The 17,027-nt window shown below is 36.0% G+C and overlaps 1 protein-coding gene across 1 annotated transcript; it reads left to right on the top strand.

The window, feature by feature from the left end:
* The first annotated feature begins 276 nt into the window (after window positions 1-276).
* On the top strand, window positions 277-12,182 carry LOC135206717 (myogenesis-regulating glycosidase-like). The gene is made up of 13 exons (XM_064238169.1): window positions 277-385; window positions 1,113-1,259; window positions 2,546-2,738; window positions 3,285-3,444; window positions 3,949-4,113; window positions 4,469-4,642; window positions 5,687-5,782; window positions 6,709-6,804; window positions 8,296-8,525; window positions 9,720-9,877; window positions 10,692-10,846; window positions 11,567-11,723; window positions 11,926-12,182. The coding sequence occupies exons 1-13, from the start codon at window positions 376-378 to the stop codon at window positions 12,117-12,119; spliced, it is 1,935 nt and encodes a 644-aa protein (XP_064094239.1). The 5' UTR covers window positions 277-375; the 3' UTR covers window positions 12,120-12,182.
* Window positions 12,183-17,027: the final 4,845 nt, after the last annotated feature.

Genomic DNA, 17,027 nt, shown 5'->3' with positions numbered 1-17,027 from the left:
CAGAACACAGAGCCAAAGACCACCCGGCAACCCACCCCCTTAAAAAGAGAGAAAGGACAAAAATGAACCACGTCGTTGGTGGAATTTCATCTGAATATAGAATAAATTATATAAGTAAATATATGATTTTAAAAACTTTTTATTTTAATTCAGGTATTTAAGTATTTGGTCCTCTACTCTTTTATCTGCAAATTATTCTCAGGCTGTTTTTATGAGATTCAGCAGATGATACTATATTAAGTGTTTCGAGGAGAAAAAAAACCGTGGGAAGAATGAGTAAAAACTGATAAGTTCGAGAACGAAGCGGTTGTTCGTAACAGACAACTTTGGCAGAGCTACACCGGTTTCCCCGTCACTTATCACTGAGCAGCCATCATGCAGTCAGGTAAGATGTTTGTTTTAAAAGCAATAATCGGGACCGGTTTTAAGCCTATTTGACTAATTTGATGAAATTGGGGCCACAATCAGAGTTACCGTTTGAAGCCTTTTCTGTATTCTAAGAGGAATAGACCGCTCCCGAAAACACGACATAAAGAATTATGCATACTATATTAACAGGAAATTTTTACTTGGAAAATCATTTTTATATAAGACAAAAAAAACCGTCTTAATTTCTATAATTTGCTAATTGGGGCCCCGCAGTTCCTAGCACCAATCCTGAGCAGTATGTACTCCATTTGAGACATCCGCATTTTTATGTTATAAGCGATGTTATATGTGGCAGCACCGAACGATTAGGGGTTCCCTTACTTCAAGCCAAATTTGAACTAGATAGATAAAGCATATGACTCTCCCATTACATTCTTCCAGCTTTCGAATATTTTACGTATTCTGATCGCCATTTCTTTTAAAGAATTTATCTTCAAACGTAGCATTAGTTTAATTTTTAAAAAAGGGAGGGTTTTTAAAATTATATAATAAATTTTTCAAGGTATAGAACTCCCTAGTATAGTGTGCAAAGTGATCGAGCGCGCTGAAAATCAAGTCCGTAAAATGTATCCTTTTTTGCATGTCACGACAAAAACTAAAAAATATGGCTTAAAGGGTCACCACATGATAACATCAAGCACAAACTAGCCAAAGACTATTAATATCATTTTTCTTTCCCTTAGGTCCGATAAGATTTTTATTCCTTGGAATATCACTGAATGTCCTGTTTTTCGCGAGATGTGTAGATTTGCAATCTCTGCCTACAAAAGGTTTTCACAGCAACATCGAGATCGTCGAAGGACGCGAACTTAGGATCAAGCACAGTCATGGTAAGCTCTAAGAGTTCATTTGTTATTACTTAGGTAGATAATTCCCAAAATGGAAGATTCAAACTGACAGCTTTATATTTACTTAAAATATAGTTTCTGAATCATTTTAATAACGAACGCTCACACATACATACATACATACACAACACACACACACACACACACACACACACACACACATATACATATATATATATATATATATATATATATATATATATATATATATATGTATATATATGTATATATATATATATATATATATATATATATATATATATATATATATATATATATATATATATATAGCTACAACTGCTCAAAGGGAGGCAATAGCAGTAGAGTTGGTTGGTTTCAGCTTAGCTGGCCTAATGACTGCACGGGCCCTTCCTTGCTTCAGGGCAGCCCGTCTTTACGATATGGTGCTATGATTTAGGATGATTAATAGGCTGAAGAATAAACTAGTTATATAACAGCTAACATTAACGTAACATTTTCCGCAGGAGTCTATTAGTGTTAATATTTCTAGTGTGAAGAATGAGGATTTCTTCAGCATTTTCATTCGCATCTCAACTGATATCGTGTGAGCCAAGCAGCTGGTTATCAGTTCAAAACTTGATAAAAAAAAAAAAAAAAAAAAAAAAAAAAAAAAAAAAAAAAAACTGATGTCCAACTTGGCACTTGGTAACAATAGTTAGTCATTCAGAAGATAAAGGTCATAAAGAATATATATATATATATATATATATATATATATAATATATATATATATATATATATATATATATATATATATATATGTATGTATGCATGTATAACTGAATCACGAAAGTAAGGAACGTGACAAATCCATAAATAAAGATATATGCCACGAAAGAAAAATAAATGAAGGAGGATCTGCGAGACCTTTCGACGTTAAACGTCTTTACTGAGCATGCTCAGTAAAGGACGTTTAACGTCGAAAGGTCTCGCAGATCCTCCTTCGTTTATTTTTCTTCGTGGCATATATCTTTATATATATTATATATATATATATATATATATATATATATCTATATATATATATATATATATATATATATGAAGATGGATAATTGATGTCCCGTTTAAATGCCTATGATTTCCATAAATTCAAAGGAATGTAAAGTAAAGATTACGTTCTCAAAATACGGTCTTATTTTTCTCAACAAGAAACCTTTCATCCCACATACATTCTATGCACCGAGTTCGTGGAGTAACGACACACAAACCAATTCATTTCATCTATCTTTGCAACCTTCCCCCAGGCCAGGTAAACATCGACTGGGGTCTCACTCTACCAGAAGGCGCCGAAGGAGTGAACTGCACCGAAGGGAACTTCTGCTTAGACTTCGATGTTGCTAAGGTAGTGATCACACAAGAGGACCATTGTCAAAAGGTCTCTTGGACGGCAAGAAATCTCACTGAATTGAAGGACTGTGTTCTTTTGGAAGGTCATTGGTAAGATCGCTATCTGGGTTGCGTATGTATAGGTTAGTAGATAGAGAATTCAAACTGCATTCCCACACGCTTATTAGTATGCCTTGTAGTGGTGGTACATGGGAAACGATTATTATATTATTATTATTATTACTATTATCCAGAAGATGAACGCTGTTCTTATGGAACATTCTCACTGGAGCTATTGACTTGAAACTCAGGCTTCTTAAGAATATGGTTCTCATTTGAAAGAAGTAACAGTAGACAGAAGGTCACAGGAAATAAACAATGAAGAGATCAGTTATCATAGAAGACAAAATAAATTCACAAACTAATAGATAAATATATTAAATGTGAGCAAATTAAATACAAAGGATAATAATCATTTAATTTTATTCTGTTAAGGATGTTCCTGCCTAGTCCATGATCTGTACTTAGAAGTATATTTGAATGATCTAAAAAAAAAAAACACGAGTCAAGCTCAATAGACTGGAAGTTTTGAAATGTAAAAGTAAATCATTGTTACATAGAGACAGGCTGAGAATTTTTGTACTTTTTCAATCTTAGGTACGGAGGAGGTGAACAAGTAACGCAGCCCTGGCCTATTGAGAAAGCTCCCCGTCGTGAAACGCCCTTCGTGACGGCCGATATGCTGCAGAAGAAAGATCTGTGGTATGGAGGCGTATCGGAGGCGTATTGGATCTCTTCGCAAGGGGCGGCGATTAGGGTGCGTTTCATTGTTTGTCATTCATTCGTGTCAATAGTAATTTTCACCCCAGATAGCTTTTGTTTATGATAGCTATAGTTTTAACGTCCCTCTTGTTGTAAACAGCTAAAAAAAAACTCCTTAAAACGTAGAAAAAAAATTAAGTTTTCTTGTATTCCAAACACTTAACAAAGTCCAATAATTTTGTTATTAGCACGCGAGAACACTGAAATATGTATGCAGTTTATATATATATATATATATATATATATATTATATAATATCATATATATATATATATATATATATACATACATGGACTACGAATTCTTAATAGCCGCAAGGTCTCTTACACATATTCCTCAAACACACTTTCACTATTGAAATTTGAAGTGAGGTTCCCCTAGACTTTATCAAAGTCGCGCCAAGGAAAGAAAGAGCCGAGATAGGCGTCAACTTCCGCGTCTTTAGCCACAACTGTTACCAGGATTAACATAGTATACAGTGCTACTTCCCTCGGCACAGGTTGAGGAAGGAATCCCGCTCTTCCTGAGTGTGCCCGACAATGACGGAGACGACCTGGCCGACCAACTCTGCCTGAGCAGCCGATTCGAAGACCCTTTCTCGGCTCCTGATGGTGTTGATCTGACGCTGAACTACTACGTGTGCACTGCGGAGAATGTTAAAGAAGTGAGAGATGTTTATTACTAATTAGATTTAAGGTTTCAGGGTGTTCTTGGTTGTTGCTTATACTTGGTGTGAAATTATTTTGGTTTTGCTCCATCAAAATTTCAACATTTTGACCATTTTGTTTTCTCGAAGTTTAAATTTATGTAGATTTTGTTGTGAATAATTTTTTGTGGGTATAGTATTTAGTATCTATCTATTCGAGGACCTTTTGTTTATTTGGACTCATCCTTGACGTAACTTCGTTATTCACAAGAAAATTTAGGTATCCTGAGAAAGTACAGCACGTTTACATTGTTAACAGGTATCATGAAAATAAACTATGCAAATTATGCAATAAGTATCTCTTCTTTAACAGGTTCACTTAGCAACCTACCCCAAATTTTTCTCCAATCCTACTGGGATTCCTGATCTCAGGATGCTTCGAGACCCCATTTGGTCCACCTGGGCTGAATACCATACGAAGGTCAACGATACCAGGGTCTGGGACTTTGCGATGGCCATCAAGGATAATGGATTCAACAACAGCCAGGTGGGTGGGCCTACTAAGCGCAGGGCAGTTCTTGGGTACCTTGTGGGTTAAGCGGCACTAAAAGTGACTTTCATTGATTAGGAACATTCCCAGAATGCTCTTGAAAACGACAGGTCTTCCTTGTAATAAATCTAGGTTCGTGTCATTAACAGATGACACGAAAGTAAAACTTCTAGGTGTTAGGAAATAATTGCATTGGTAAAGTATATTTCATGTGACTGGTTTTTTTTAAATAAAAATCAATTTTCGTTTGTATATGTCTAGTGACTTCTTTTTTTTTTTTATAAAAATCAATTTTCATTTTTCAAAAAGATGGATTAAAGGTGTTACAAATATTGGCATTTAAGACATTAGTGCCGGAGAAGATAAGATACTATTATCATTTTCACCCAACAAAACAGTTTTGTGCTTCGTGACTACTTCATTTCGGGAGAGAATCCCGACTGTTGCTCTATCTTTCTGACGCTTGTGGGGAGCGGTTAGAAGCCAAAATGTATTTAATGAACGGATGAGGAGAACCTTTCCCCATTGCAATATTTTGAATTATTTTGAAATATAAAGGAAGTGATTGGAATTTAGTGAATGGTCTGTAGTAATGTATGTAGTGACTTATCAGATCACAATAATATATACTACATATATGAATAACTTGATCACGAAATATATAAAACGTGATGCTATGTATAAATAAAGGTAATGCCACGGAGGAAGATGAAAAGACGAGAACTGCCGAGATCTTTCGGTCTTCACATCCCTTACTTCAGGCAAAACTGATCAGTTTTGCCTTTAGTAACGGGACGGTAAGACCGAAAGATCTCGGCAGTTCTCTCGTCTTTTCATTTTCCTCCGTGGCATTACCTTTATGTACTATCATACCATACATAAACATACATACATACACAAATACTTAAATAATACATACATCACAACATACAATACATACATACATAAAAAATAACATACATACATACATAGACATACATATATATATATATTATATATATATATATATATATATATATATATATACTATATTTATTTCAGGTTGAAATAGATGACAACTGGGAGACGTGTTACGGCAACGCTGAATGGAACCCGGAGAGATTTCCCGACCCAGCAAGACTCGTCGATGACCTTCACGTGAGTAAATAAAGAACCTGGACGTTAAATCTTGATCATCAGTGCTTTTGGGTCTACATTTATTTCAAATATCTGAATTCTTCAGTATTGTTTGCTGGTTTACATCACTTTAATGATGTCCTTATTAGAATATCCAATAAGAGAGCCGTTTAGAACAGATTTGATAAAGTTCTCCTTGAATCACATAGCTCGTAGACCTAGGCTTATCATGAACATGTTCTCCTTTAAGCATTTCTTGAACTGTTTATGGCGATGGGTCCTTAATTCCTATTATTTTTTTTTTTCTGGCGGTGCGCGAGAGAGAGAGTGGTATTTTCGTATCACACAAATTCTTAATAACAGAAATCACCAGTTGGCTAAATCAGATAGACGGTGTTATTTCTCGTCCTGCAGGAAACAACAAGGCATTACCCAAATCACTTCCATACAAACGGTCACTCTAAGATATTAGAGCACTGGTTCTCAATCTTTTTATTACTAGGCCCCCCTCTGAGAGTTGGTACTTCCCTTCACGGCCCCCTTGCATCTATGAGTAACATTCCCTCCCAGATTTACAGGAAAATAATAAAAAACAAAAGAAAGAAAGAGAAGGGGTTGCGAGAGACAGGAAGGGGCTTACATAATTACAAAACATGGTATGCAAAACGAGTCGAACTAGACTTGACTAGTAGACCATAAGAACCTAAGGTTATTAGTTCCTCACTCTTGTTAAAAGAATAACGAATATAAATAGAGAATTGTAAATTTTCACCTAGGGCTCACGTCTCACCTGGAAATTACTGACCACCTCCCAGGTTGAAAACCACTGGATTAGAGGATCTTCTCTCTCTCTCTCTCTCTCTCTCCCTCTCTCTCTCTCTCTCTCTCTCTCTCTCAGCTTCGATTATCATTTGCAAGACTCCTTTATTTCAATGTCTCCCGAGCAGAATGAAGGCTTCAGAGTGACGCTTTGGATTCACCCGTTCATTAACGATAACTGCGAATCCTTTAGCTACGCCGATGAGAAGGGATACTTCGTCAAGGTAATAATCAATAAACATTAATTGAGATTTTAATAAGAAAGTGTTTACCTCATTTTATGACATTTGAAAGTCAGCGACTGATAAAAAGGGATCTATGTCGTGTGGTGTATGGCTCCAATATGTTCATAGAACCTACTACTCTATTTTGTTTATTATTTCCATTATATATGATATTCTATTATATCTTCCTTTACTTTTACTTGTCATCTGAGGGCATTATTATTATTATTATTATTATTATTATTATTTATTATTATTATTATTATGATGATGATGATGATGATGATGATGATGATGATGTGTAAAAATCAACCATTATATAGTAAACTATATTACTATGTACAATAGTTTACTATATATAAAATTGTGGATATAGTATCCTTTCCGTTTGTATTCGTGTGAAGACTTTCCAGTAATTTTAGTGTCACTAATTATTATCATCTTATGTTTGCGGTGTTATCATTACTACCAGCAATAGTTTTGCAACTGTATAAGCATTAGCAGATCCAGGTGAGTCACCTGGGCACGTGCCTGCCACGCCCCCACCCCCCTCCCCATGAAAAATATTAAGAAAATAATAATATTGAAGATTTAGATAATAATGACTATAAATGAGAGATATAAAAATGTAAAAAAGGTAAAAGATCTATTATAGAAATAATTAAGTTTTTAGAAAAAATAACAATAATAACAATCATAATAATAATAACAATAGATTCGGTATTTCCTCGTATAACAGGCGATTGCTGTCCATTTCATAATTTCTGCTCAAATTTAGTATATATATAAATATATATATTATATATCATATAATATATATATATATATATATATATATATTAATAGTATATATATATAATATGTATATATTATCATTATATATATAGTCTATAATCTATTATATATATTATATTGAATCCAAACGGTGGTGTGATTCTTTATTTATAGTCGTATATCTATATCTCAAACTAGCATATCTTTATCTGTAGTAATTCAATATATAATATTATATGCATCTGTGGAATATATCTCTATTATATATATATTATATATAAATTATCACACCAACCGTGATTCATATACAAGCATTAGGCTATAAAAGTCGTTTTATTTCTAATTCGCTCTACCTCGGAAATAATATACATTCATATATGTTATCGGAAGTTAGCCGTGTGGTCCAAGGCGCATCATTGTAGCCTTTTGAGTTGCGGTTTGTCATTCGATCGATCCCACGAGACGACGAATTTATTATCAACTAAAAAAATTCTCCTTCGGTTAACATAAATGAAAATATATTATTTCCGAGGCAGAGCGAATTGGATATTAAGGCCCATTCGTAGTTTATAATATGAGAATTGGTGCTACCCCCTAATGAAAATTTTTTTGATCCGCTAGTACTTGTAAATACCTACTACATACATACGTGCAACACGCAGAAAGAAAGAAGCAATACGAAATAAATATAAAAAATCCTCTCGACCTCTTCCAAAGGACGCGCAAGGGGTCACCCAAAAGACTCACTGGTGGCAGGGACTGAGTGCAGGCATCATAGACTTTACGAACCCAGCAGCCGTGGGCTGGTGGACACAGAGACTTGTTGACATCCAGACGTCGACGGGCATTGACTCGTTCAAATTTGACGCTGGAGAATCCTCCTGGTTGCCCAAAGTCTTCACTCTGAACGTCGACGAACGCCTCTGGCCTAGTGTGTACACTCAGTAGTAAGCACCTGACGCATTTACAGGCTTTGCTCTGGAACGAGGAATTTTGGTTTCTCTTACTTCCTTTTCTGCAAATTTTAACATCATCTTATTTTTCATAGGATTGACGGTTTCATTGGAAGCTTTAGTAGTATAGATTATAGAAAAAAATAGTATAAACTATTACGGGATTCGAACTCTTTTTGAGTGCTTTCAAACACGTCTTCCTAAAGATGAATAGTCAGTCCGTTAGTTCATCCCATATAATTACAGCCAGTGGGTTAAAGATAAATTATGTATTTAAAGGTGCGTCCACACGGTCGAACAATGTCCGACGGACAAACATTGTTACCAATTAACAATTGTCTGGCGGTCTTTGCCTTGTGAGCAGAGTAAAAACACTTGAATACAACCTCATCTGGTACCACTGTTTGTTGCCAGATCTACTTCCATCGTTTCAACGCTTATGACGTCATCCTGCTTCGCCTCTGATATGGTAACAATGATTGTCCGTCGGACATTGGTCGACCGTGTGGACGCACCTTGAGAGAAGGATGGCTTTTTAAGAGAAGGGTAGTTTCTTGCATGTCTGTGGAAATAACGTAATGAAGCTAAGTATCTGGGCAACTATCCTTAAACGGTATTTAAATTTAAATTTGAAGTCAACAACTCAGTTTCAGTGTAAGAAGCCATTAACTGATTTTAACTTGTGGTGGTTATTCATCCATGGAGCCAACTGGGTTCGCTAAGAGTCCAAATCATATTCCATGAGCAATCGGTTAATGGTCCTCGCTAAGAACGAATTGCTCATCTAAGGTGCTGCTTAACAAATGGTCTTTTGACTACATACATCGAAAATACGCTATGATGAATCTTATATCTATAAAGACTCATAGAATTAATCAAGTTTCTCAAGAACGTGTGTAACAGACTGAGTATCTGTCATCAGTGCAAATCGAATTCCCATTTGGAAGTTCTAAAGTCATGCGTAAGGTAAATGCTGTGATTAGCTTTTCACACACATGATAACATAAAGTAACATCTATCTTTTGCTGAAGATGTTAATTAAATAGTGTAAAGGTTCCTAACAGTTTAAAACAGTTTCAACTAAGGCCTTCATCAGGCCAGTCGTGGTTTTAACTTTTTATTATCCTGTGAGATACACAGAAATATTCTTATTCTTCATCGTGTGATGATTATAATGACCGTTTCCAGCTATGTTGATGCCGTATCTGAGTTTGGAGGAATGATTGAGACACGAGTAGGGCAAGGAACCCAGAGGCATCCCATCTTCGTCAGGATGCTGGACAAGGACTCCGTCTGGGGTACTGACAATGGACTGAGAACGATGATTCCTTCCTTACTGCACTTTGGTATGAGCTGCGTTACACATTTGTACTTTGTGATGAGTGGTAAATATGGATAATATTATTAACACAATGTCGCGTTACTCAGGCTTTTGATATTTCAGGTCTTCGGGAATGTGAAAGAAAATGTTTATTTGTTTGTGGGAGGTTAATTATTTGTTAAAAAGAGAACGTCACATCATTGTGCATTCAGGATGCAAGGACTTCTATACCACATTGGAGTATATTATACATTTTCACAATAATCACCAGAATCGAAGAATATCTTGCTTATCACAAGTCAAAATCAGTTTATGGTTTCTGACATTGTCATTATGACTTCAAATGTAAAATTATACACAATTTAAGGATAGTTACCCAGATACTTTGTTTCGTTACTTTATTTACACAAACATTCAGGAAACTCTTTCTCTTCAATATAAGTAACAACTGCAGCAAAGAAAGTAAAATTCCTCGTTCTAGACAAGGCCTCCGGTCCATTGCAACCTGAAAAAATTCTTCAAAGTGGCAGAGTGAAACTTGCAAGAAGTCCTTTAGCATTAACGAAAGCTCGCAGAGAGACACTGCCCTTGTAGTAGATGCCCTAACTAACCTTTGATTTTAATAGAACTAACTTAGACATTTTCAGGTTAGAGTCAGAGAAACCAATTTAATTAATTTATTTTTTTGCATCATTTGAAAGTTTTTCTTTTTTTCTATAGCTTCACTTGGATGTATCTTTTGAAATACTTAAAATGACAGCACTTACTACTTCTGAATTTGTTACATTTAAGCCCAGGACAAGCAATGACCTTTCCCCCCTATCACTCCTGGGCACTAGGTATCCTCGGGTATCCCTACGTGTTACCGGACATGATCGGAGGCAATGCTTATGTTCTCAAGCCAGGAGAGGAGCTCTTTGTCAGATGGGCTCAAGCGAATACATTCATGCCAGCGCTTCAATTTTCCATTCTCCCTTGGGGCTTCAATGAGCAAGTATGTATGGACGGAAAGATTTCTTAAGTGTTTCCGTGAGTATTTGTCTCTATAGCTAGCTGAAGTTACTGTGAAGCCGGTATGGGAGTCTTAAGGCCCCCATACACCGAACAATTATCTGAACGACTGTCTGAACGATTGTCGTTATCGACCCACACACACACACTATTCATACAGTATGAACGATCTCCGCACCGATTTCAGTCTGAACAAAGATTTTGTCTCGAGAAGACATGGCATCATCTCTAGAAGAGACGCGCGCGATAGCGTTATATATCGGCAGACAAACCCATACATTGAGCGATCTGTGCCACCTGGTCGTGACAGATTCCCGCTGAGATCGTTCAGACACGAAGCTCCGCCCACTTTTGCATTCAGACAAGCCCATACACAGTTTTTGCGAACGATACAGTCCAGACAATCGTTCAAACAGTCGTTCAGTGTATGGGGGCCTTTAGACTTATCCTTTGGATCTCTTTCATTCAACGCATATTATGATGAAAATAACCCAAACGATGATCAGAGCGGTTCAGTTAAACTATTTTGTTAAAGGAATTTGTGATATAATTTAAAAATGGCTTCAAAATATGACTTTACAATTGAATATTGTTGTAGAATTAATGGCCTGACCCCTATTCTGCAACACACCATTCCATGAGTACATGTAATCGTCAATGCAGATCTCCCTTGCTTTTTTTCTTTCTTTTTTGTTATTTGCAGGTAGTTAAAAGGTGCCAGGAAGTGACATCTCTGCATACGGAAATCATTCCCCTCATATCCAAACTGGGCCAGGAAGCAATTGAGACTGGAGCTCCCATTATGAGGCCTACATGGTGGCTCTGCCCAGATCTGGAGTCTTGTCTCACTGCTGATCAGCGTTAGTATCTCCGTTATTACAATAGCTCCATCATTTCACCATACTTCATTCGAATTGACATATTCTGATCTCGGGTGTTTGTTCGTTTCCTTGATGAAGCTTCAAACAATATTCACACATATTTAAATTCAGTTTTCGTTCTGCTATATCCAGGTACCCTCTTCTCGTAAAGCATATTGTCATTTTATTGTTATTTTGACAGAATTTCTCGTTGGCGATGACTTGCTGTCTGTCCCTGTCGTATTCAAGGGAGCCTCAGAGCTAAGCGTAGTACTGCCTCCTGGCGACTGGAAGATGGCTGGGAGTGAAACCATCTACAAGGGTCCAAACACCATTACAGTACAGAACATTACCCTCGACAGCATTGTGTATTTCACGAGGGTTACGAGTCTTTGATTGCAAAAGTAATAGCAGAGGTTAACGCCACGAAATTTGTTTAAATAAACCATTAAGTTTGAACTGCTTATTATGGGTCCTTATGAGAGAAATCTGCTATCAAGATGCAAGGCATTCAAGAAATAACCAAGGATGGATATGACTAAAGCTTTCATTAATAATAATAATAATAATAATAATAATAATAATAATAATAATAATAATAATAATAATAATAATAATAATAATAATAATAACAACCATCTGATGTTCATGGACGACATCAAGCTGTATGGTAAGAGCATCAAGGAAATAGATACCCTAATCCAGACTGTAAGGATTGTATCTGGGGACATCAGGATGGAGTTTGGAATAGAAAAATGCGCCTTAGTCAACATACAAAAAGGCAAAGTAACGAGAACTGAAGGGATAAAGCTACCAGATGGGAGCAACATCAAACACATAGATGAGACAGGATACAAATACCTGGGAATAATGGAAGGAGGAGATATAAAACATCAAGAGATGAAGGACACGATCAGGAAAGAATATATGCAGAGACTCAAGGCGATACTCAAGTCAAAACTCAACGCCGGAAATATGAAAAATAAAAGCCATAAACACATGGGCAGTGCCAGTAATCAGATACAGCGCCAGGAATAGTCGAAGGACGAAGGCAGAACTCCGCAGCATAGATCAGAAAACCAGGAAACATATGACAATACACAAAGCACTACACCCAAGAGCAAATACGGACAGACTATACATAACACGAAAGGAAGGAGGGAGAGGACTACTAAGTATAGAGGACTGCGTTAAACATCGAAAACAGAGCACTGGGGCAATATCTAAAAACCAGTGAAGACGAGTGGCTAAAGAGTGCATGGGAAGAAGGACTAATAAAAGTAGACGAAGACCCAGAAATATACAGAGACAGGAGAAAGACAGAAAGAACAGAGGACTGGCACAACAAACCAATGCACGGACAATACATGAGACAGACTAAAGAACTAGCCAGCGATGACAATTGGCAATGGCTACAGAGGGGAGAGCTAAAGAAGGAAACTGAAGGAATGATAACAGCGGCACAAGATCAGGCCCTAAGAACCAGATATGTTCAAAGTACGATAGACGGAAATAACATCTCTCCCATATGTAGGAAGTGCAATACGAAAAATGAAACCATAAACCACATAGCAAGTGAATGCCCGGCACTTGCACAGAACCAGTACAAAAGAGGCATGATTCAGTGGCAAAAGCCCTCCACTGGAGACTGTGCAAGAAACATCAGCTACCTTGCAGTAATAAGTGGTATGAGCACCAACCTGAAGGAGTGATAGAAAACGATCAGGCAAAGATCCTCTGGGACTATGGTATCAGAACGGATAGGGTGATACGTGCAAACAGACCAGACGTGACGTTGATTGACAAAGTCAAGAGAAAGTATCACTCATTGATGTCGCAATACCATGGGACACCAGAGTTGAAGAGATAAGAGAGGGAAAAAAATGGATAAGTATCAAGATCTGAAAATAGAAAATAAGAAGGATATGGGATATGCCAGTGGAAATCGTACCCATAATCATAGGAGCACTAGGCACGATCCCAAGATCCCTGTGGAAAGGGAATCTAGAAAAACTAGAGGCTGAAGTAGCTCCAGGACTCATGCAGAAGAGTGTGATCCTAGAAACGGCACACATAGTAAGAAAAGTGATGGACTCCTAAGGGGGCAGATGCAACCCGGAACCCCACACTATAAATACCACCCAGTCGAATTGGAGGACTGTGATAGTGCAAAAAAAAAAAAAAAAAAAAAAAAAAAAAAAAAAAAAAAAAAAAAAAAAAAAAAAAAAAAAATAATAATAATAATAATAATAATAATAATAATAATAATAATAATAATAATATAATAATAATAATAATAAGTTTTGTTAAAAATGGTTGCTGCTTCAGCACTATTAATTTTGTAGAGTCTTCTCTATTTTTCTGATGACGGTTTTCTCGTTGTTGCTCAGACAGGCAAGCAACGCACCAAAGGGCATGGTAAAATTCTGTTGAGTCATTTTGGTTTATTATTGCTTATACAAAGAGGAGAGAGAGAGAGAGAGATGGTAAAATTCAGTTGAGTCATTTTGGTTTATTATTGCTTATACAAAGAGAGAGAGAGAGAGAGAGAGAGAGAGAGAGATGGTAAAATTCGGTTGAGTCATTTTGGTTTATTATTGCTTCTACAAAGAGAGAGCAAGAGAGACCTTACCTTACCTTACAGACCTTACATCTTGTTCGGGTTGCCCCAGGTCCCTCAGTGTGCACCTCAATGTCTACCAGAGAGTTGCTAGTACATCTTCCGGTATATTTTGCATCTTCCAATCTTGGATGGTCTGGGATGCAGTTTAGATATTTGTCGAGCTTATTCTTAAACACATCTACGCTCACTCCTGATATATTCCTCAGATGAGCTGGCAACGCATTGAATAGACGCTGCATTATCGATGCTGGTGCGTAGTGGATTAATGTCCTGTGTGCTTTCCTTATTTTTCCTGGTATAGTTTTGGGCACTATTAATCTACCTCTGCTTGCTCTTTCTGATATTTTTAGTTCCATGATATTTTCTGCTATTCCTTCTATCTGTTTCCATGCCTGAATTATCATGTAGCGTTCTCTTCTCCTTTCTAGACTATATAATTTTAAGAATTGTAGTCTTTCCCAGTAGTCTAGGTCCTTAACTTCTTCTATTCTAGCTGTAAAGGACCTTTGTACACTCTCTATTTGTGCAATATCCTTTTGATAGTGTGGGTACCATATCATATTGCAATATTCAAGTGGACTACGAACATATGTTTTATAAAGCATAATCATGTGTTCAGCTTTTCTTGTTTTGAAGTGCCTTAACAACATTCCCATTTTTGCTTTACATTTTGCCAACAGAGTTGCTATTTGATCATTGCATAACATGTTCCTATTCATCATCACACCAAGGTCTTTAAACTGCTTCCTTATTGTGATGGTCTCATTATTAGGTCCCTTATATGCATATAGCTTTCTTTCTCTGTCTCCATAATTTATTGATTCAAATTTATCAGAGTTAAATACCATCCTATATTTACCTCTGCCCAATCAGATTATACTTTGTTAAGGTCTCTTTGTAGAGCGTTCCTATCTTCATCACAAGTAATTTCTCTACTTATTCTTGTGTCATCTTGCGAAACTACTCACTACCGAATCCTTCACATTATTGTCTATGTCTTCAATCATAATAACAAACAGTATTGCAGCTAACACGCGTGTACCTTGCGGCACACCGGATATTACCTTGATTCATCCGATTTCTCGTCGTTTGCAATAACTATCTGTTTTGGTTTTCTGTTGTGTAAATTTTTCTTTTAACCATCTTCTACTTTATACACGATATTGTGTTTTCTAATTTTCTTCGCTAATATATTATGGTCTACTTTATCAAAAGCTTTTGCAAAGTCTAAATAAACCACATCGTTTCATTTCCGCTTTTCATATTTTTGAATATGTTCTCACGGTGGACTAACAGTTGGGTTTGTGTACTTTTTCCGGGTACGAAACCATGTGTCTTATTAAATTATTTTTATTTTTTATTAAATGTTTCATAATATTTTTCTTCATTACCCTTTCATACACTTTCATAATATGTGATGTTAGACTCACAGGCCTATAATTACTTGCCTCTAGTCTTGATCCACTTTTGAAAGTAGGGGTAATATATGCTAATTTGTGCTTCATCATAAATCTTGCCTGTATCTACACTTTGTCTTAATAATATTGCAAGTGGCTTTGCGATAGAATGAACTACTTTCTTTAACAAAATAGCAGGAATTCCATCAGGCCCTGCAGCAGCTCCATTTTTAATTTCATTAATAGCCTGCACAATATCAGCTTCAATTAATATCTATGTCAGCTAAATATTCACTATTTTCATCCCTTACTTCTATATCATTATCTTCATTATCTATTTAGGGGTGAATTCCTCTCTTATATCGTTCTGCCAGTATGTTGCAAATTTCCTTTTTTTTTCATTCGTTAATCTCCCTTCAATTCTCAGAGGGCCTATTTCTATTCTTCTTTTATTCATCTTCTTCGCATATGAGTATAATAGTTTGGGGTTTTGCTTGATATTTAATAGGGTTTTTTCTTCCAAGTCCCGTTTTCATTTTCTTTTGATTGTATAATCTTTTGTTCTGCATTTTCTATCTTACTTTTTAGTTCTATAACTTTCCATGCATTTTTTTCTTTTGCAAGACCTTTTTTCCACTTTCTGATTTTCTGGAACAAGATCCTTCTGTCTCTTGGTATGCATGAATGATGTTTATTTTTCTTCTTCGGTATATATTTTTCCGCATTTTTCTCCAATATTTTTATATCATCTCCGTATTTACCCTTATGTCATCACTTAACGAAAATGTTATCCCAATCTTTGTTTAATTCTTCATTAATTTCTGACCATTTTATATTTTTTTTTACTGTAGAAGTTGTATTTTCCATATCCTTCCCACTTTTTCATTTCTTGCTTATCTCTATTTTCACTTGCTTTGTAATGAACTGTTAATTCTATGACATTATGGTCTGAAATATTCGCATTATAAACTATTATTTCTTTAACATAATTCATCTCGTTCACAAATACTAGGTCTAAAGTATTTCCTTTCTTGTTGGCAGGTGATTTATTTGTTGAATGTTGTATTCTAGTAGCATATCTAATAGCTTTTCAAATTGCCTCTTATCTTCTGCATACTATTACTCTCTTTTTTATATGTATAAGTACAACCACAATCTCCTATTCGTTCTTTCCATCTACGAAAGGAAAGTTGAAGTCACCAGATAGGAGAATAGTTCAGTCCTTGTGATTTCTACATATATCATCCAATTTTTCAATTATTAAGTCAAACTCTTTAGTATTAG

The sequence above is a fragment of the Macrobrachium nipponense genome, chromosome 31, assembly GCF_015104395.2.
Source record: "Macrobrachium nipponense isolate FS-2020 chromosome 31, ASM1510439v2, whole genome shotgun sequence".
Taxonomy (NCBI): Eukaryota; Metazoa; Arthropoda; class Malacostraca; order Decapoda; family Palaemonidae; genus Macrobrachium; species Macrobrachium nipponense.
The sequence above is the reverse complement of the archived record's forward strand: the minus strand, read 5'-3'. Positions and strand labels throughout refer to the sequence as shown.